Below are 21078 nucleotides of genomic sequence, written 5' to 3' on the forward strand. Positions count from 1 at the left end.
ATGGATTGGGTTCCCACTGGCGTATTTGTGAATAAAGGAGTGTACCGAACAGAGGTTTTATGGGCTAGGAATGAGTGGATGCTGGGAAGCTGGGAAAATGGACGGCTTCTAAACGCTATAGCTTTCTGCATCCAAAGAAGTTTCCGCAGTGAGCCACCGTGGTTCATTTAAGCTCATTAACAGAGCTTGGATCGAATCTGCCATGTCCCTCTGGCATGGCATTCATTCCATGACATGTGGTTGCCCAGAGATCAGCAGACTGCAGTCATCCCAGGCAGGGGCAGGCGGGAACTCAGCAGGGAGACAGACACGGGAAGGGCCGAGATGAACCACAGCATCCTGCAGGTTCTTGTGAAATATAAAGAGGCTTTTATGCAGTCAACCATCAGTCCACCAAGATGCCTTTCCACCTCTTGCCTGGCTCCCAAACCCAGAGCTAACCCCTCCTACTTATTTGAGGTTTAGCATGTCCCCCAACTTCAGCCCCGCCAAGCAACAAGAGGACAGCACATCAGTCAGTCAATCGTATTTATCGAGCTCTTACTAAGTGCCGAGCACTGAACTAAGCGCTTGGGAGAGTACGATATAACAATAAACAGACACTTTCCCTGCTCACAACGAGCTTACCGTCTAGAGTTCCTGGGTGGCCTCTGGTCATGAATCCACACAGATATGTTTGGAGAAGGCGAGAGAGAATTGGAATCGTGACTAGGCAGAAATACACTGCTGCTTTATTACACAGCAACCTTTTATTTATCTTTTATAAGATATTATTCAGTTCTTATTGTGTGCAAAGCACTGTACTAAACATTCTGAAGACTGCAACAGAGTTAGAAGGTACTTAGATTAATCTTGCAATTTGTGCCCATGCATTTACATCTTTTTGTCTTGGATGATAGTGGTGATAATGGTGGTATTTATTAAGTGCTTACTGTGTGCCAGGCACTGTACTAAGCGCTGGGGTGGGTCAAAGAGCATGTAGTGCTGAGCATAAAAGTTCTTCAAGCACATCACATTCTTAAAGCAGTAGCGTCTTTACAGAAACACAGAAAAGTAAGGAGTAGGATGGAGAGACAAGGATTGAGTGTATAGGAACTAAAGAAGGAGTGAATATTTTCAATTCCACAGAGTTTTATAAGGCAGTTGTCAAATTTGGGGGGCACGTCAGCCTCAGATTCTGAAGACGCACCAGTAAGGCCTTTGTGTTCATTGACGTTATTGTAGGGTTTGAAGGAGGACCCAGAGGCATGGGATTCGTGGAACTGATTCCTTGAGCAGTGTGGCATGAAGCAGCGTGGCCTAGTGCAAAGAGCATGAGCTTGGGAGTCAGAGGATGCGGGTTCTAATTCTGACTCTGCCACTTGTCTGCTGTGTGACCTTGGGCAAGCCTCTTAACTTCTCTGTGCCTCAGTTACCTCATCTGTAAAATGGGAATTAAGAATGTGAGCCCCACATGGAACAACCTGATTATCTCGTATCTACCCCAGTGCTTAGAACAGTGCTTGGCACTTAGAAAACACTTAAAAATGCCATTATTATTATTATTAATTTTATTATTATTATGAGGTTATTACACTGCCTACACTCTGCTTGTCCACTATTTTCCCCTTTTTTTAAATGACTGTGAGAGGGCAGGCATGGAACAACCCAAGAAAATGAACCAACAGCTGGGTTTTCTTAAATGGCAATACCTTGGCGATTTTTACGTAACACTTGCGTTTAAAGCACAGGTTTTCCAGAGTTGAGTAAGCAATCACGACCAAGAACTCATTCAAATAACCCTGAAACAAAGAAAAGTGAGGAAATTCAGCCTGGCAGTCGGCCTTAAACTATGATGCTTTAAGACCTTTGTAGATTTTAGTCACAAACACTACTGACTTCACTTTTATAGCTCATATATTTTTCTAGTCTCAATGCACAATTTGAATTCATTATGGCTTTAATAGTGGTCACCTTCTCTTACAAAAGTGAGACGGAGTGCTTGTAAAGAACACAGCTTAGAGAACACCCCCAGTAGCTGTGAACAAGTTGTTCTCCACAGCAGTATCATTTTGAGACAGGCATGGCTAGGATGGCCAATTTTACACCGGATATTAGTTTTCCATTAGTGTGCCCCTTGTCTGGTACCAAAAGGACCAATAGAAGCAGCATGACTCAGTGGAAAGAGCCCAGGCTTTGGAGTCAGAGGTAATGGGTTCAAATCCCAGCTCCACCAGTTGTCAGCTGTGTGACTTTGGGCAAGGCACTTAACTTCCCTGTGCCTCAGTTACCTCACCTGTGAAATGGGGATTAAGGCTGTGAGCCCCCCCGTGGGACAACCTGATCACCTTGTAACCCCCCCAGCGCTTAGAACAGTGCTTGGCACATAGTAAGTCCTTAATAAATGTCATTATTATTATTATTATTACTAATAGAGCCCACTGTTGGGTAGGGACTGTCTCTATATGTTGCCAACTTGTACTTCCCAAGCGCTTAGTACAGTGCTCTGCACACAGTAAGCACTCAATAAATACGATTGATTGATTAATAGGACACCAGATGCCTCTTGGTCTGGTATTTTTATTTTAAGTGCCCTACCTCCCTGTGCTTCAGCACCTGCCACCGAGTTCTGAAGCTTGGAAGTGAGGGCTATGTTAATGAGGACCTGGGAGGAGAACGGATTTCAGCAAAATATAATAATAATGATGGCATTTATTAAGCGCTTACTATGTGCAAAGCACTGTTCTAAGCGCTGGAGAGGTTACAAGGTGATCAGGTTGTCCCACGTGGGGCTCACAGTCTTCATCCCCATTTTACAGATGAGGTAACTGAGGAACAGAGAAGTTAAGTGACTTGCCCAAAGTCACACAGCTGACAATTGGCAGACCCGGGATTTGAGCCCATGACCTCTGGCTCCAAAGCCTGGGCTCTTTCCACTGAGCCACGCTGCTTTGGCACCATGGTACTGTGTGTCGAGAGTGGCACAAACAAGATCACAGTCATTCATTCATTCAGTGGTATTATTGAGTGCTTATTGTGCAGAGCACTGTACTATACTCCTGGGAGAGTACAATATAACAATAAAGAGACACATTCCCTGCCCACAATGAGTTTACAGTCTAGAGGGAGGTGCCTGGAATTGTGGCCTTCACAAGTGTCACCCCTGGACACCATCAGTGTGACTCTTAAAAACATATTTTCCAAAACAGGTTTTGTAAAAAAAAATGATGGACCTTCTGGGAAATTCTAGGAAATTAAGTGCTTCCTAATATTTTAATGCCCTTTAATCTTTATCATTTAAATGAGCTTGCACTGCACTGTGACCTCTCTTCAATCCATTTTGTAAGCACTTGTGTCCCACTGCAGAGTTGTGTGTGTTCGCGTAATTTTCCTGAAAATGAAAGCAATTGGCCTTTTAGCATTATAGACTTAGAGATGGAGAAAGCTGTCTGTGTTGAATGAGTCCAGTACTAATACATCTGATACTCATTAGTGGTTTTTCCAACTTAATTTTGAAGGCTTCATGTGAGTACTCCTGTCATTTCCCTCAGACGGCTTTTTCGTTACATTGCTTGGCTTAGAACAGACCAATTTTTTTCCCAAGGTACACAGAGGATAAGAAGGAGTGATAGGTGGACCTATCCCTTTCCTTAGTATTCCCACCACGAGCCCCCAGATGACAATCTGTGTCTTGGATGTGCCCCGGAATTTAAAAAGACTCTGAAATTGTAATTTGCATGCATACCACAAGCTGGGCCCAGAAGTGCACCCTACCATGCTCAATAAAAAGAAAACCCGGTAGAGTCAGTACTTCAGTGGCACACTTGGTAAATCACCAGGTTACACCCCTCAGCTGGGATCCATTCATTTGGAGATTATTCCTCTGCTGAAGTTCTAAAATGTTCGAAGTCCACATTCTTGTTACGTTATTTTATTTCTCATTTCCTAGCCCTGTTTTCTCGAGGACCACCTAAACAGTTTATCCTTGATAATAATGATGACAATGATAATAACATTGTGACATTTGTTAAGCGCCTAGTATTTGCCAAGCACTGTACTAAGTGCTGGGTTAGATACAAGATCATGAGGTCAGATGAAGTCCCTGCTCTATGTCTAAGAAGGAGGGAGAACAGATATTGCATCCCCATTTTAGGGATGAGGAAACTGAGGCACAGAGCAGTTAAGAAACTCTTTCCCGAGGTCATATAACAGGCCAGTGGCAGTCAGGATTAGAGCCCACTTCTGATTTCCACTAAACAATGCTGCTTCCCCTTCAGTTTGAATCCCTCAAATAACTGCACAGCATTTTCTTCATGCTTTTTGCTGTACAAATGCTTATTCTCATGTTCTACCCTCTTTTTCTGTACAGAACTGAATACGAAAGCTTTGAGGATGGACTGGGAAGGGAAATCATGATCTATTTCCAAGCCCATCACTACCATGCTGCATGACCTTGCCTTTTAGTGTCTGTGCAACAAAAATCGTAACCTTATCAGGGACGGCTTTCAACATTTGGCCTCCCTGAGACGAGGAAATATTTGCCAGCCCATGTTCTGTATGTCAACATCACATTCAGAACTTTGTGTCACAGCTATTGAATTTCCCTCCTGCCCCATTCATGCAGGCACAGCTCTGACTCTGTTTGAGCACTTTCAAATTTTTAACCTCAGTTATCCAGGACGATCCATGGATAGTGCTTCCTGAGACAATCTCCTTACTCGCGGAGGCCGGCCCTTACTAATCACCTGAGCCTGCTAGGCAGCAGATTTATTTCCCATTGGCTAAGAGGATATGTGTTAGAATTTGGATGAATTAAAACATCTTTTTTGTATTTTATCGGTCAGTTGTATTTATTGGCAGAGCACTGAACTAGCACTTGGGAGAGTACAATATAACAGAGTTGGTAGACACGTTCCTTGCCCACAATGTGCTCACAGTCGAGGGGACTGTGAGCTCTGTGAGTTTTATGCAGCAGTAAAATCATAATCGGCTATTTGAGTTGTTCGAGAGTAACATTGGATTTTAACATTTTTTAAAGGAAGAGTACTTTTCATGTGAAGGTACCTTTCGTTTCCAGAGTGGTTGTAAGAGAATCAAAGTCTGTGATTTTAGTCTCTGCTTGGAAATTTTAGAGGATAGAATATTATCCACCCACACAAACCTTTTCCCATTACACCTAAATATGTAGATTTTCAAAAAAACATGAGTCATATGTAATGTATTCTTGGCTGGAGTCTGGAGGATAAGTTTGCAGATGGTTGATCACTTTTTGGCAGAATTCAGTTGGTTTGAAAAGACAGGATTAAAAATTATGTCTTGACATGAAAAATGAATCCCTGAAGCTGTAACTCCTATGTTTAATAGTTTCCCTTTCCTTGAAACCCCCTGTATGGACCCAAGTAAGTGGGACTTCTGAGTAAGGGAGAGCTGAGCAGTATATTAGATGAAGAATGCCGAAGAGATTCGTGGAAGTTTGAATAAATTGTAAGAGCTTTTGGATGAGACCAGCTTCATAATGAAGCCAGAACAGGGTTAAACATTTTTCGTCTTTTAAAAGGGTTTCACTTCACTTCTGAACATACATCAAGCTTCCTAATCAATCAATCAATCGATTGAGTGCTCACTGTGTGCTGAACACTGTACTAACCTCTTGGGAGAATGAACTACAATAAGAGAAGCAGCGTGGCTTAGTGGAAAGAGCACGGGCTTGGGAGTCATAGGTCGTGGGTTCTAATCCCGCCTTTGCCACTTGTCAGCTGTGTGACTTTGGGCAAGTCACTTAACTTCTCTGGGCCTCAGTTACCTTATCTGTAAAATGGGGATTAAGAGTGTGATCCCCACGTGGGACAACCTAATTACCTTGTATCTACCCCAGTGCTTAGAACAGTGCTTGGCACATAGTAAGCACTTAACAAATACCATAACTATTATTATTAATACATCAGCGTTGGTAGAAATGTTTCCTGACCACAGTAAACTTACCATCTAGAGGAACAAAAGGTACTATTTGCTGTAACTGTTGCGGATGCTGTGTCGAGGAGGTTCGCCAGAAGCCCTCACTCCCTAGCAATGGGAGTGGGTGAACAACGGGTTCGAAAATGACCAGCCCCAATTTCTAAATCCTACTTGTGGTTCCACTGGGATTTTAGGGATTATCATCAGTCACTAGTTGGGCTGACTAATGGTAGATGCATACCTTAAAATAACCCTAACACTGGTGGGCAGAATCAATCAGCGGTATTTAGTAAGCGTTTACTGTTCGCAGGACACTGTGCAAAGTAGCGTGGCCTAGTAGATTGAGCATGCACCTCACAGTCTCAGGACTTGGGTTTTACTCCCGACTCTGCCACTTGTCGGCTGTGTGAACTTGGACAAGTTACTTCACTTCCCTGTGCCTCAGTTACCTCATCTATACAATGGGGCTTAAGACTGTGAGCCCCCTGTGGGACATGGACTGTGTCCAACCTGATTACCTTGGATCTATCCCAGTGCTTAGTACAGTACGGCACATAGTAAGCACTTAACAAATACATTAGGAAAAAAAACCCTGGGATAGTACAGTACGATAGAGTGGTAGCCATGATCCCTGCCCTAAGAAAACTAACAGTCTACAGGGAGACAGATATTAAAATTAGCTACAGGTAGGGGAAATGGTAGAGTATAAAGGCATGTATATAATCACTGTGGGGCGGAAGGCAGAATGTTCATTTTTTAAGGTACTGAATATGCTTTCTAATTTCCAGTTAACAGGCTCCACTCACCAGCCCAACTTTTACATCTCTGCCTGATAAATGGGTATTTTGATCCAGATAACGATTTATTATTGTCAAAATCAGCAACTAGCAGTAGCAACTCCCAATTAGCCAGAAAATTTATACTGGGATCCTTTTGCCAGCCTGCCATCATTCCTATACTGTGGAGCTACTGATAGAGTGATTGTTTAATAAAATAGTTTGGATTAGCAGAAACTAGCACCAACTCAAGTGCCAGGATGTTTGATAAATATTTGTTGAAGATGATAATTATGACTACATGTAGTTGTCTATTCATGTAGCAGGCCAAAGGACTGGACTTAAGTTTAGCGTACTTAGCCCACCAGCATTCAAGCCCCTTCTGTATTCTCAGCTCACCCAGCGCGCTTCAGACAGAACTTAAAGCAGCAACTCCCTAACCCCCAATGGCCAATTCAGCTCAGCCTTAATAGCATTTCCATCAGTGGAAATGTCGGTGATCTAAACATACACTACTGCCAGCTCAGTAATATATATATAAAAAAAATTACAACTTCAATTAGAAATTCAGTTTCACCACTCCGCGGCCATTAGGCTTCTTCTACACCAGACAACTGAGAAATGGTTGTACTAAACAATAAAAAAATCAGATCAAGCAGTTGGACATTTTATAGATTTAAAGAATAGTGCCTCTTCCCCGTCGAGACATCACCGTTGCCATCATAAATAAAAAACATCTGCCCTACAGTGTGAAAGTCAGTCATTCCATAATGTGCAAAAGTACTTGGTTAAACCTCCGAAACGTATTTTCGTAGATCAAAAGCTGCACCGTTGAGGAATGGCAGTAAACTTCCTCTGTTCTAAGGTATTTTCAGCAGCGTTAGACACCTCTGTACAAGTATTATTCTCCAAAGGCTTGCTCCCGGTAAGGCACAAAGTAGAGACTTTTATTGCCTTATTGCCACGCTAGCCTATTCTGCAGTACGGATTATGGTTCCTTTACTCCTCAGTAATCCCAGACGAACCATAATGTTAGCTCACAACCAGATCTTTGGCATTTTAATGTCCAATTGTCAAATGATTGATAACCCAAATGAACCCCAAGGTTTAATGTCTTAATTTAATGTAGCCGATAATAGTGGTAATGCCATGGTCTGTGGAGCAGGCATTTTCCTGAAGTCACTGATCTGCTCTAACTTTCAGAAATACATTCTCTGTCGAGTTTCGCCATTTCACTGTCCAGTGTATCCGAGAGTCCCTCCAGATTTCTCACTGTGTTGTTTTTCCCCCAGCATATGTCCGTCCAAAGCTTTAGAACCAGTTGCCAAATTTCTAACTTGACCCGCAAGTCCACCCAGTTCTCCTCCTACCCCTCAGTTGCACATATTTTGGTAACAGTATTGCTAGAGATTATTTTAGGACCCTATGAAAGTGAACTCCAAAGCTGTTCCATGCCCTCCTCTCCTTTCCCCTTCTCCCACTCCCTCCCTTCCCCCAACTACAGGATTTACCCTTGTGGAGAGGCTGCCCTAGTAGTAATGAATCACTGTTTTTATTTTTTTAAAACCATATGTGAGTTGAATTACTTGATGTAAATCACAGTCTAGCAGTTTCAGTTTGAAAGGGCCTATCCATTTACCAGCTGATGACTGCCGCTCGCTATGTCTCTATCCAGATTCCCAACTTTAAAAATGACTAGATCTTTTGAGGCCAATCCTTCCAGACCCTATTTCTTCAATGTGGACCTGTGTTTATTTTGGCCCCATCCCCACTCTATAGTCTACTGCCTCCTTGCCAGCCCTTGGCAAAACTAATAATTAAAAAAAAATAAAGGAATTGTGCAGATGTTTGCCGTAACTTCTTCTACTTACCCTACCTCCCCAGAACCACCCACTCCTTTCCTCTGTTCCCCACTCTTCCATTTTTTTTCCCCTTCTCAGAAACCCAAGATGTAATGTTTGTTTAAAAATCTATTGGCTGGTGAAACTTTCCACTCCCTGGCATGTCGGAGGAGGAGGGATCGTCATTAAAGGGCACGCAGACATGTTAAGTGGGTTCCCTCGCATGCTAATAGTTCACTTATTACCAGTTCACCAGGGGGAAAGAAAACGAATCTTTCTGGCTGCACTCCCATACACAAGATGTTCTGAGTGGAAAGAAAGAAAAAAATCCCTATAATCATTTTCCGCTGCTACGCATTTACAATTTCATATAGCTTTAGCAATCCTCTGGCTCGCCTATGCATTCTGGAAGCCTTTTCATTTTGATAGTGAATATGTTAAGTTTTTTTATTTTGTTTATTCCATAACCTGACAGGTTTTGCAGCCTTGCAATGAACTGATGGTGTTAACCTATTTCTTTGTGTTCTGTTTTTGTTTCTTTTTTTTTTCCTACGGCTTCATCCAAAGGGGAACAACAAAGTAAGTTATTTGTCCTGTGAAACTTCACTCCCCCATTTCTTGATCTCTGCCCTCATTCCCTGTTCCCTTCTCCCACTCCCATCCCTACTTCTTTCTATGGCTACCTTGCCAGTGTTGGGTCATTCATTCAATCATCTAATCGATGGTATTTGTCGAGCACTGTCTGGGGTCAGAGCAGACATTCCTGGGCAAGTTCAAATGATTGCTGTCACTTACAGTATTGAAAATGTTGGCAACTTTAATGAAACAAAACTGAGTCCGTAGCACCATAGTGGCCCGTTGTTTCAGCTATTACTAGATAAATGTTTGGTATTACCTGATGCCGGTTTATTCGGCGGTTCAGAGAAGCTGATATTATGAGGGACTAAAGTGCCCTGAAAGCAAAGATTAAGGAGATTTGATAATAAGGAACTTTCTGTGGAAAGGTAACTACAGTCTGATGAAACTCATTACAGCTGGTGTTTTGGTTCAAATATCAAAGTTCTCATGTTAATGGATAGTTTTATATATATATATATATATATATATATATGTATATATGTATATGTATATATACACATATATGAAACCCACCAGCACTGGAGTCTTAACAGGATTTCTGGCGTTGTTGGCTAGGCTGAAGCAGATCAGTGCACTAGCTTTGAAGGTGCCTTAAAATGGATGGAGAAGGGTGGGGCCAACATTTGACTTGGCTTCTGCACCCTTGATGTATTCCAGCTGGATAGCACTCCAAGGATGTGGGGAATGGAGGAGGAGGAGGAAAATTAGAATGTGTACGATAGGTTTTGAGAAACTAGGCAACATATACAAATGTTAAAAATGTTTTTGTGTTGTTATAATATACCAGTTTAGGAGTTCACAGGCTAATTGGTTTTTTGCAGGTTTTTGTCCTAGTAGTCATCCATAAAATGAAAACTGTATCTCATACATCTTAATACTAGCCATGGTTCTATTCTGGAGTGTGGGAAGATGCTCTTTGGTTCAATATGATGACCTCCTTTCTTGGTTTTCTATCAGCTGTGGTTTTAACCCTTCCCATGTGGATCTCTTTTGAGCCCCCGAGAATTCCTAGCACCATTTTCTGCCCTCCTTGGAGCTAGCAAAGCCTTAATAACAAAGTATGAGCTTAAACTCCTCTGGCCTGTTACTGACTTGATGCTTAGCTCTGGGAAAAAAATCACTTGCCCATTCCCAATCTAGATGTCCATTTCTTGGGAAAAAAAAATGGGACTATTAAAAAGGGTATATAAAAAATGAGAATGTATGAAATACTTTGAGTTGCAAGCCAAAGACAGAGGTTGACTATTACCTGTATATGGTATGAAGAGAATGTGTGGCAGCCCATCAAAACTAGACTCAAAAATATCCGTAATGTATTCTTAATGATCAAACTTTGACTACACAACAGCTTAATCTGTATAGAGTCCAGAAGCCCTCAGATATACTAGCCCACAAAATGTATCACATGGTTAGAATCCTAGAAATAGGATTGTAATCCAGCACAAATGGCTACCTATTCTTTCCTTAAAGACCTCTAAGGATGTAGATGCCACAGTCTACCTCTGTAATCCATTCAGTGTTTGTAGAGATAACGAATCCGTGAACTCCGCCCTCTTGCATCCCCTTCCTCTCCCATTTTCAGCTAATTCTACTCTTAGAAGGTCAAGAAGGTCATGAGTTCTAATCCCGGCTCTGTCACTTGTCTGCTGTGTGAACTTGGGCAAATCATTTCACTTTTCTGTGCCTCAGTTACCTGACCCGTAAAATGTGGATTGAGACTGTGAGCCCGACGTGGAACAGGAACTGAATCCAACCTGATTTGCTTGTATCCACCCCAGTGCTTAGTACAGTACCTGACACATAGTGAGCACTTAACAGATACCACTGTTGTGATTATATCCAAGTTGGAAAGGTGAAAGACAGACACACCAAAGTCCTGAAGCTTAAACAAATCCTCATGGATATCTAGCTTAACCATTGAATTAAATTTGAGACCCATCCTAATTAATTTTATGTCCTCGGAATGTGGGCTAATTTACCTAGCTGCTTGATTTTTTGGAATTTTCTGTAATAGAATCAGTATTTAATCAGTTTCCTTGTGGGTATAGTAAAAACTAATGTGGAGAATGTTTAGGAATGAACATGGCTTTGTGATATTGTGGGTAACATTTGCCTCAGGCAGCTAATTCTTAATCTTCTTAGCAAAAGTAAATCAGCACTGATAACATACTAGAAACCTCATGAAGTCAGTGCCTCTTCATATACGGTGGTCCATTTGAAGTGGGTCTCATCAAATGCAAGGAGTTAAATAGGACCTGCTTTAGTTGGGCCAGCTTGCACAGGGTAAACAAGCTGGAACTCATCAAACTTACTCGAGTTCTATACATAAAGAATGAAAAACAAATGTGGTAAATCTTCTGCTGCTTAATTTTGTGGAATCTTGTATAATGGAATAAATGTAGAAATGGTTTGCATTGAGAAATCTTCATCTTTGTAATGCACTAAATATGTGCTTTAATATGACTGCAACTGCCAATGATTTGTGTAGGAATATTGGTTAAGTAGGGAAGCAAGAAGTGAACTGTATATGTTCTTCCTAACAACTCTGGGGGAGGTAGGTTGGGGGTTGGATAAATTCGTGGCCATAATGGGCTGCTAGGGAGAAAATCAGAAATGGAGAAGCAAATGTTTAGGTATGTTGGATGCTTTAATCATAAGAATTAGGATTATAATGGAGGTCAACCATCCTACTGTAAATCCAGATATCCTGTCACCACTGTTAGAGACAAAATACCAGGCTGGGTGGACCATTTTGATGTATTGTACTTTCCAAGTGCTTAGTATAGTGTTCTGCACACAGAATACTATTGAATGATTGAATGAATGTAGACTGTGAGCCCTATGTGGGACAGGGACTGTGTCTGAACTGATTAACTTGTATCTTTCCCAGTGCTTAGAACAGTGCTTGACACATAGCAAGTGTTTAACAAATACTGTTTTTGTTATTATCATTATTACTATTATTATTTCTGGCATTGATATTGCACAGACATGTAAATCCCAAGCCTAATAATGCCGTCCTGAGGCCAAGAACAGGAAGATGAAATGGATGAAAGGGCCCCAACGGTTAAGTATATAAAGTGCAAGCTATTCACTTGAGCATCATCACTCAGGAAGAAGATTCAATGCCCTTAGGAACAGGCAGATGTCATATTTGTAGTACCTGATGTGAAAGCCAGAAAAGAAAATAGTAAAAGGGAACAAAACAATCGATTTAAAAACAACAACGAACTTTCATCATGCTTTCTGGATTGAGAAATATTTGGGGACTAACTTTGAAATAATAAAATAATGATGGCATTTGTTAAGTGCTTACGATGTGCAAAGCACTGTTCTAAGCACTGGGGGGATACAAGGTGATCAGCTTGTCCCACTTGGGGCTCACAGTCTTAATCCCCTTTTTACAGATGAGGTAACTGAGGCTCAGAGAAGTTAAGTGACTTGCCCAAGGTCACACAGCAGACATGTGGCAGAGCCGGGATTAGAGTCCATGACCTCTGACTCCCAAGCCTGGGATCTTTCCACTGAGCCATGCTGCTTCTACATTGAAAGACTCAATGAGGGCCAAGCTCTTGGAAAAGAATCTTATTGGGTTTAAGTAATAGTATTAATCATCGTGCTCTTTGTTAAACGCTATATGCGAAGCAGCAGACTAAACACTGAGCTAGCTAAAAGTTCCTTCCCACATGGGGCTCACAGTCTAAGGGGAAGGGAGACCCAGTATTTAAGCCCCATTTTACAGATGAGGAAATTGAGGCACAGAGAAGCTAAGTGATTTGCCTGTCACACAGCAGTTAAGTGGCAGAATGGGGTTACATATCAGCTCCTCTGATATCCAGGCCCATGTTCTCTTTCCACTAGGCCAGTTCAGATTTCATAGGCCCCAAAGATTGCAGACCATTTTCTTCTTTGGAGGATTTTTCCATTTCGCTCTTTGTAAATCAGAATTTTCTTTTGTGAAGAGCAGATTTCAACTGCTAGGGAAAATATTTTCCTACCAGACCTATTACTTATTTTTTTCCTCTTGAAAATGTTCCTCTGCTGGCATCACAACATACTTAATTGCTTAGGTTAGGGCCTCTCTCCTCCAAAGATGAATGTCACTGCACCACAGAGTCCAACTCGGCTGCTTCATTAGGAAGACCAGACATCCTGGTTTGCCGGCGTCCGTCTCAGGAATGTTAACGTATGTGTGCAGCTGGGATGGTTTGTTTTTTCTTCTCTTATAGGCGCTCCATCGTCATTTGTTTCAAGTAGAGCTATTGGCTTGACTGGTGCTCAGTTTGAGTATCATTTTTGAAAATCTGGTCTCTTTCAGTAAAAAGACATCCCTTCCTTTTGTCCAGTTTTCCCCAATATGAGGCTTCATTTTTTTTCTGTTTTTCTGATAACCTTCACAGAAACCAAATTCTGGCCTTCATTCCTTCTGTGTTCAATGATTTTTCTCCAGATAAGGCTAGGCTCCCAGAATCAATCAATCAATCAATCAGTCATATTTATTGAGCGCTTACTATGTGCAGAGCACTGTACTAAGTGCTTGGGAAGTACAAATTGGCAACACATAGAGACAGTCCCTACCCAACAGTGGGCTCACAGTCTAAAAGGGGGAGAATATGTATGGATAATATATGCTCCCAAAAAACTTTCTTTGTCCAAAAAAATGTTTGGGATCATATATAAGTTATTAAACTAAGTTAAAGAATCTTTGTAATATGGTTAGAAAAAGTCAAGTTATGAGGGAATAAAATATTGCATGAAAAATGTTCAAATACGGATTGCTATTTGGGGCTTTTTTGTCATTGTGTTGGGGACTAACTTTTAAAGACTCAGTGAGGGCCACACTCTTGGAATAAAGTCTTATCTGGCTTAAGTAGTATTAATCATTTTGCTCTTTGTTAAAAACTATGTGCCAAGCAGCAGACTAAACACTAGGCTAGCTACAAGATGATCCGTTCAGACACAGTTCCTTCCCGAGTGGGGCTCCCCATTTTACAGATGCAGAAACTGAGGCACAGAGAAACTAAGTGATTTGCCTAAGGTCACACAGCAGTGAAGTGGCAGTAGATGAAAGAGGACCAAATTTGGAAAAGAATGTGTCAAATGTTACTAAGTGAAAAAACAGACTGATTGAGCCTCCTCCCCTTGCAGATTTTCAGAAAGCTTTCAAAGATTAATTTACAATCGTTTTTACAAACCTTGGTCTTTTCAAACTGAAGGACAGTTATGATTTTTCAGCAGAGCCACGGCCCTGACTGCAGAGTGGAGAGAGGAAGTATGAATGGGTGAGAAACGGGACAAGAGTGTTCCAGGGCCCGGAAAGTAAAGGATAAGCAGGCTGGGTTCCAAGTCCTTGCTCACTCTCTGAGCTAGGTCAGAACCAATTTTTCAAATCGAAATTGTCATCTCATTTGTCAGAAGGCTTTGACATTTCAAAAGGAAAAACAGACAGGCAAGAAAACTTATTTTTTTTCAATGCACAGTTCCTCTACTTGTAGGACCTGAACGCTAGATATTCTGCCAGGTTTCAACCATGTAGAGGAACCAGATCTTCTATTAAATAGACAATTCAGAAGACTAAACTCCTCCCTTTTTGCATCTCTAGCAATGATAAGCAAAAGGCCAAGCAGAATAGCTCAGTATGTACCACATTCAAGCAGACCGCCATCCTGGTCTGTGGACATTAATCTATTGGAGCTAGAGTTCACAAGTTCCAGATCACTTGGGTGTAAACGCTAAATTTTTCTTATTTCCTTGTCATGGTGTCTTCAAACGCTGCCCCCTGACCCTGTTTTCTTAAACGGTTACAATTGACTGAATTTTATTCCACGGGATGCAGGCAGAGCCCATCTGCTTTAGTGAGTTTGTGCGCAAGAATTGCATTCTCCAGTAAGGATCTCATTAAAGTTAAAAGAGAAGATGAAAACTCACCATCCTCAAAAGTGTCATTTCCATGAGGCTATAAAAATGATTTGTCGATTTCAGGAATCTCAGCACTGTTAAGCCTTTGGTCCCCTTTTAGTGATGCCACTTTTAAGGAGCATTATCTGTTCCCGTTATTGCATTTCCAATTTAAAGTTCAGCAAGACTGACAGAGAATCAGTAAGAAATTCAAGGGAGGGGAAGGATAGTTGCATCGTGACCAAAAATGTCTCAATACTGCAGAATAACCAGAGATTCATCCTGGAGTGGTTCATTTCTAAGCTATTCACAGGCCCCAGTGAGGGAGGAGGGAGCAGGAGGAGGTGAAACCCAATCCACTGCTCCTCTCCTTCATCCCACGTTAGATTGAGTGAATTCTGAACGGCACTTGAGGCTTGTTGGCATTTCTGTTTTCTTTCTTGTTGCTTGAAACAGGAGCAATGATCAGAGTTAGAACTGATAAATCCATGTTGGCACTTTCACTGGTGTTAAAAGACTGGAAACAGAATTGCAAAAATGTCATGTATTATATACAGCGAGCACTTTTTGTCCTGGAAGATCCCGCACTTGACAAACTACTTCGTTTGCCTACTGCTTGACAATTGAATAACTGTGCTGTTCTGTTTTGTCATATAGCTGTCTAGAAAAGTATCCCAGATAATTAGGGGGAGCCAATGTGCCATTGTTATTTCTGACCGTTGTGTGTCTGAGGTAAAGAGTTTAAAGAAGCCTCCCCCAAAAGAATTGAAGTGTGATTTCATTCCTGATTTTTTTTAAAAAAAATCCAGATCTTTTCTTTTGACCTCACTTAGATGGATCATTTTTTGACAATAATAATACTAATGATGGTATTTGTTAAGCACTTACTATGTGCCAAGCACTGTTCTAAGCACTGGGGGAGATACAAGGTAAACAGGTTGTCCCATGTGGGACTCACAGTCTTAATCCCCATTTTACAGATGAGGGAACTGAGGGACAGAGATGTTAAGTGACTTGCCCAAAGTCACACAGCTGATCAGCTAATCAACTGGGACAAGAAATGAGTTCCCTACAGTAAACTTTGTAATGGCTTCTTAGTACTGCTATAATGGTGTGTTTTGGGAGGAGTCTGCGGCGTCTTTGTTTTTTAATCTAGAAGTGGTGGTGAAAATAGAAGTTAGGAACACAGAGCTCAGTTCCAGGAACCCCCAGGCTCACCGTCATGCATATTTTTTTTGCATAAATGAATGATTTAACAGATGTATAGTCATGGACCTTACTGGAAATAATTTTCATTTCCAGCTCTGTGCGGAAGCATCTTTCATGCTTTTTCATCTTGCCTTTTCCCTTTGCTGTGATCTCACCCGAAAAGCGCATACACCTCCTTGAGCTCACCATTTTAAAATTAGATACCCTGCTTTCCCTACAAGGTTCCCACCCATTTCTGTAACCTATCTCCTACTTCCAGTTCCATCCTTCCGATTCCTACTTTCTCATTTGCTTGCCACTATTAGCCCCCTCTACTGCATTTTTGAATTTGAGAGATCTTGTGGTCTTTTAGACTTTTAGACACAGACCTTTTAGACTGTGAGCCCACTGTTGGGTAGGGACTGTCTCTATATGTTGCCAACTTGTACTTCCCAAGCGCTTAGTACAGTGCTCTGCACACAGTAAGCGCTCAATAAATACGATTGATTGATTGATTGTGGTCTCAATACAGTCATCAAAGTTTCATTCTAGCCCTGCTATTTTCCTTCAATGGGACTATAGGCAAATCACTTAAATTCTGGGTCACTTAGTTGCCCTCTCATTAATATTATTAATAATAACAATAATAATCATTATGTTGGTTTTGGTTAAATGTGTGTTACATGCCAAGTACTGTATTAAGTTCTGGGGTAGATACAAGATAATCGGTTCAGACACACACAGTCCCTGTCCCACATGGGGCTCAGAGTTTAAATTGGAAGCAGACAGCCAAGAATACAGCAATGAAAGGACAAGGAAACTCAGGATCAAAAGTGGAAGCTAACAGGGATTCTCTGAAAATGCAATCTCTTTCATGTAAAGTAGGTAGGCTCTACAGCTAGAGTCCTTGTATGGTCCAAGTACAGAAATGACAAGTAGTTTCACATCTGTTTAACCATTTGTTCTGTTTGTTCATCTTTTTCAACTCCACTGAGGGACTCACATCCTTTCTTTCCTCCAGTTCCTTTCTCTTGGCACCTGTGGCTGATGCAGTGATCTTTCATTTAGGGCTCCAAGAGAAGCACTGACCCTCTCAGGGGTATGGGAAGCAGCATGGCTTAGTGGCTAGAGCATGGGACTGGGAGTCAAAAGGTCATTGGTTCTAATCTCAGCTCTGCCACTTGTCTGCTGTGTGATCTTGGACAAGCCACTTCACTTCTCTGGGCCTCAGGTACCTCATCTGTAAAATGGGGATTGAGACTGTGAGCCCCACATGGGACAGGGACTGTGTCCAACCCCATTTATTTGTATCCACCCAGCACTTATTATGCCTGGCACATCGTAAGCGCTTAACAAATACCACAATTATTATGATGTTGATGATGATGATGATATGGCCCAAATAAAAGCTGCCCTTCTCTGATTACTGAAGAGAGTGATATACCACTTTTTAGACTTTTCCTGCTATTTGGACACAGTCATCTCTCACAAAATGGCCAGTCCCCCCCAACTTCTTCATGTGTTTTGTTTTAGCCTGAAATTAGATCTGGTCCTACTGTTCCTTGTAGCTCTCTACTTCAGTGAAGCCCCCTTTTCAGCATCTCTTATAGGAATAGGGCATTTAGCCCCTGTTGAGGTAGACTAGTCTCCTCCTGGCCACTTTGTCCCTTGGACTAAAGGGACAGCCACCTTGGGCCTACTATCTTTTGGTGGACCCTTTGCCTATCATAGGAAGTGCTAATTGTTACCCCCATCCCCTGTCCCCACCTCCAACACACACACACACACCAATTCTCCTTCCCCTTCCCGCCAGCCCCAGACACCTAAAAATCACCACAGTGTTGGGGAGAGGAGTGGTTGTGCAGAAATAGGAGCATGGAAGGATTCCAGGAAGGGGAGGGGGGTTGTATTTATGCCTGATGTCCGGCTTTCACTATCTGGGGCCCACCAGAGCCTTAATTTGGTCCTTCCCTCCCCATTACAGGAAGTAGTATATCCCCACCACCAGACAGTTGAAGCTAAATGCCACTCAGACTTACCTTTCTTGACATCTCTTCTCTGAATGATAAATATCTTCCAACTCTTGACCTCTTTATCACTCTGTAAATGTGGTCTGCTTTACCGCAAAAGGTCAGGGACACAAGTGTTATGTTTCCCAAGAATTTTCTTGCTGTTGGTTTCTTTCAGTTTCCACTCTGGAATTCAGCCCTCAGGAAGCACCGATTTGGTCACTCCCATCAAGTTCCCTAGTGCAGGAAAGGCAAGAATGTAAGGATTGGGGAATGGGGAGGGAAAGGAGTAGGTGGAAAGGTGAATTCCAGGGTTCATTGTTAGGGTGTACATTGATAGAGCTGAAAGATAATAATAATAATAAAAAAATGGTAATTGTTAAGTGCTTACTATGTGCCAAGCACTGTTCTAAGCACTGGGGTAGATACCAGGTTATCCCACGTGGGGCTCACAGTCTTAGTCCCCATTTTACAGATGAGGTAACTGAGGCACAGAGAAGTTAAGTGGCTTGTCCAAAGTCACACAGCTGACAAGTGGCAGAGCCAGGATTCGAACCCAGGATCTCTGACTTCCAAGCCTGTGCTCTTTCCATAAGCCACACTGCTTCTCAGCGTGAAAGATGAGTTTAGGAGTGTGTAAAGAATGGGAAATGAGAAGTCCAGGTAGATTGGGAGGAGGAAGAGGAGGAAAAGGCGAATGAGTAAGAGAAAGATTGATTGGGGAAATGGCAGACAGATCGGGGCCCCTAATGTGTTCTTCCTGTTAAGTCTAGAATGGAGGGAGCAGAGGTGAACAGGGAGACCATACACAAGAAGAAGTCAGAGAGAAAAGAAGAAACATAAGGTAAAAGAATGAAAATAAATGCTCTAGTCAGGAAAACCCAAGTTAACAGAGCAAAAGGAAAAATACCGAGGGTGGGGGTGAGGGAAAGAATTGCCCAAGGCAGAGAAATATGAAACGTAAGGGAAATAAAATATCCAGAGGGGGGGAAATCATAATAAAAAAGAAATGAGCAGAATGTTGTTAAGAAACCAAACTGACAAAGATTTAAGAAAAAAATAAAGAAAAGGAGGTATCAGTGAAATGGAAACTAAAAGCAGAAGTCATGACAAACACAAATGTGTTTGACACTGTGAATTTGATTCAGCTAATGACCAATTTGGCCTGGGTGGCTAAATACATTTTTGTACATTGTAGAGGAGGATACCCATGTTTTTAGCCGATTTTTTCACCGTTATATATTGCTGGATAATATTAAAAGATCCCCATCTCCTACCGATTCTCCTTTACCTGTGGCATTCAGTCTTCCCTCTGTTCCAAATTCAAATATCCCAAAGCCTCCCCCTGTTCCTGGGCTAATAATCTATCTTCCTTCAATTTCAGCTTTGAACCTGACTGCACCCCTGCCATGCCCCATGCATTCCTTGTGCAGAGCTGAGGCAGATTGGCCTGTTATTATGGAACCGGAGAGTTATTGCCAGTTTCAGAGCTAAGGTTTCCACCAAGATTCCAATCTAGGCCTAACATTGGCCCCCTGATCTTCTGCCCTTAGTTTAAAAATGAACTGAAACCCAAAGATGATTGCACTGAAAGTGAATGAATGGAGATACTATTTCTCAATTCTGATGTCAGCCAGTTCCTTTGCATTGGAACCATCTGTATGCTAGGCTGATGGGTTTAGAACTGCGTTTAGAACAGTGCTTGACACAGTAAGTGCTTATCAAATACCATTATTATTATTATCATCAGGAGGTGGAACAACATGGTGGGGTCTGGAGAGCCTCCGTGTGAGTCCAAGGGCAGGATCATCCTCTCTGATCCAAAGAGGGTTGGGGGTAGACCTCTGCCATGCCTGCTGTGCCCCCCGCCTTGGGTTGGGATGGGTGGGGATGGGCACGGCATATGCCATTGGTCTTTGCTGCCTGGCAGACAGCGAGCTCCAATAATAATAATAATAATAATAATAATGTTGGCATTTGTTAAGCGCTTACTATGTGCAAAGCACTATTCTAAGCGCTGGGGTGGATACAAAGTGATCAGGTTGTCCCATGTGGGGTTCACAGTCTTAATCTCCAATGCCAAGAAACTGACTCACAGACAGACTTAAAGGTGAGCACCTTCTGGGCTTTGAAGCCCCTGAACCTACTGAAGGTATTTGGAGAACTTCCTAAGCCCCAAACAAAGTCTGGGTATTCTTGAAGTCGCTCCTGTTCGTCTCTTTGTGATAAGGTATCAACCACCATTCAGTCAGTCATTTTTATTGAGCACTTACTGTGTGCAGAACACTGCCCTTAGTGGAAAAAGCACGGGCTTGGGAGTCAGAGGATGTGGGTTCTAATTCTGGCTCTGCCGCTTATCTGCTGTGTGATCTTGGGCAAGTCACTTTACTTCTCTAGGCCTGTTACCTCATCTGTAAAATGGGGATTAAGACTGTGAGCCCCATGTGGGACAACCTGATAACCTTGTATTTACCCCAGCGCTCAGAACAGTGCTTGGCACATAGTAAGCACTTGACAGATAAATTTATTAGTAGTGTTGGAAGTCTCCAAAAGAACTGCAGATGAGCCCCTTACCATAAAGAGTAGACCTCTGGACTCTGGAGAACTTTCCCTAGTTGTCCAGAGAGTTCAGCCATTTTCCCTAGAAGTCTCAGTATTTTCGTTCTTGTAAAGACTTGGGCTTTAGAACTCACCTGTCTCAATGCCATGAAAGTATACAAACTGTTTTTTCTTCCAAGACCACAAGGTATGGCATCCAAAAAGACTCGGGACATCAGCTGTTCTGGCCAGAAA

At 42.1% G+C, this 21078-nt stretch overlaps 1 protein-coding gene across 10 annotated transcripts in view; it reads left to right on the plus strand.

Moving 5' to 3' along the window:
• DNM3 (dynamin 3) overlaps positions 1-21078 on the plus strand; it is a 346807-nt gene that overhangs the window by 251813 nt on the left and 73916 nt on the right. For 7 of the 10 annotated variants that reach the window (XM_038758051.1, XM_038758044.1, XM_038758045.1 and 4 more), the window contains one exon: positions 9119-9130. The exons of the other annotated variants lie outside the window; for them this stretch is intronic. In XM_038758051.1, coding sequence (XP_038613979.1) covers positions 9119-9130 — 12 coding nt within the window. The remainder of the gene's footprint in view (positions 1-9118; positions 9131-21078) is intronic. 10 annotated transcript variants of the gene reach the window in all.

This window comes from Tachyglossus aculeatus, chromosome 16 (assembly GCF_015852505.1).
Source record: "Tachyglossus aculeatus isolate mTacAcu1 chromosome 16, mTacAcu1.pri, whole genome shotgun sequence".
Lineage (NCBI taxonomy): Eukaryota > Metazoa > Chordata > Mammalia > Monotremata > Tachyglossidae > Tachyglossus > Tachyglossus aculeatus.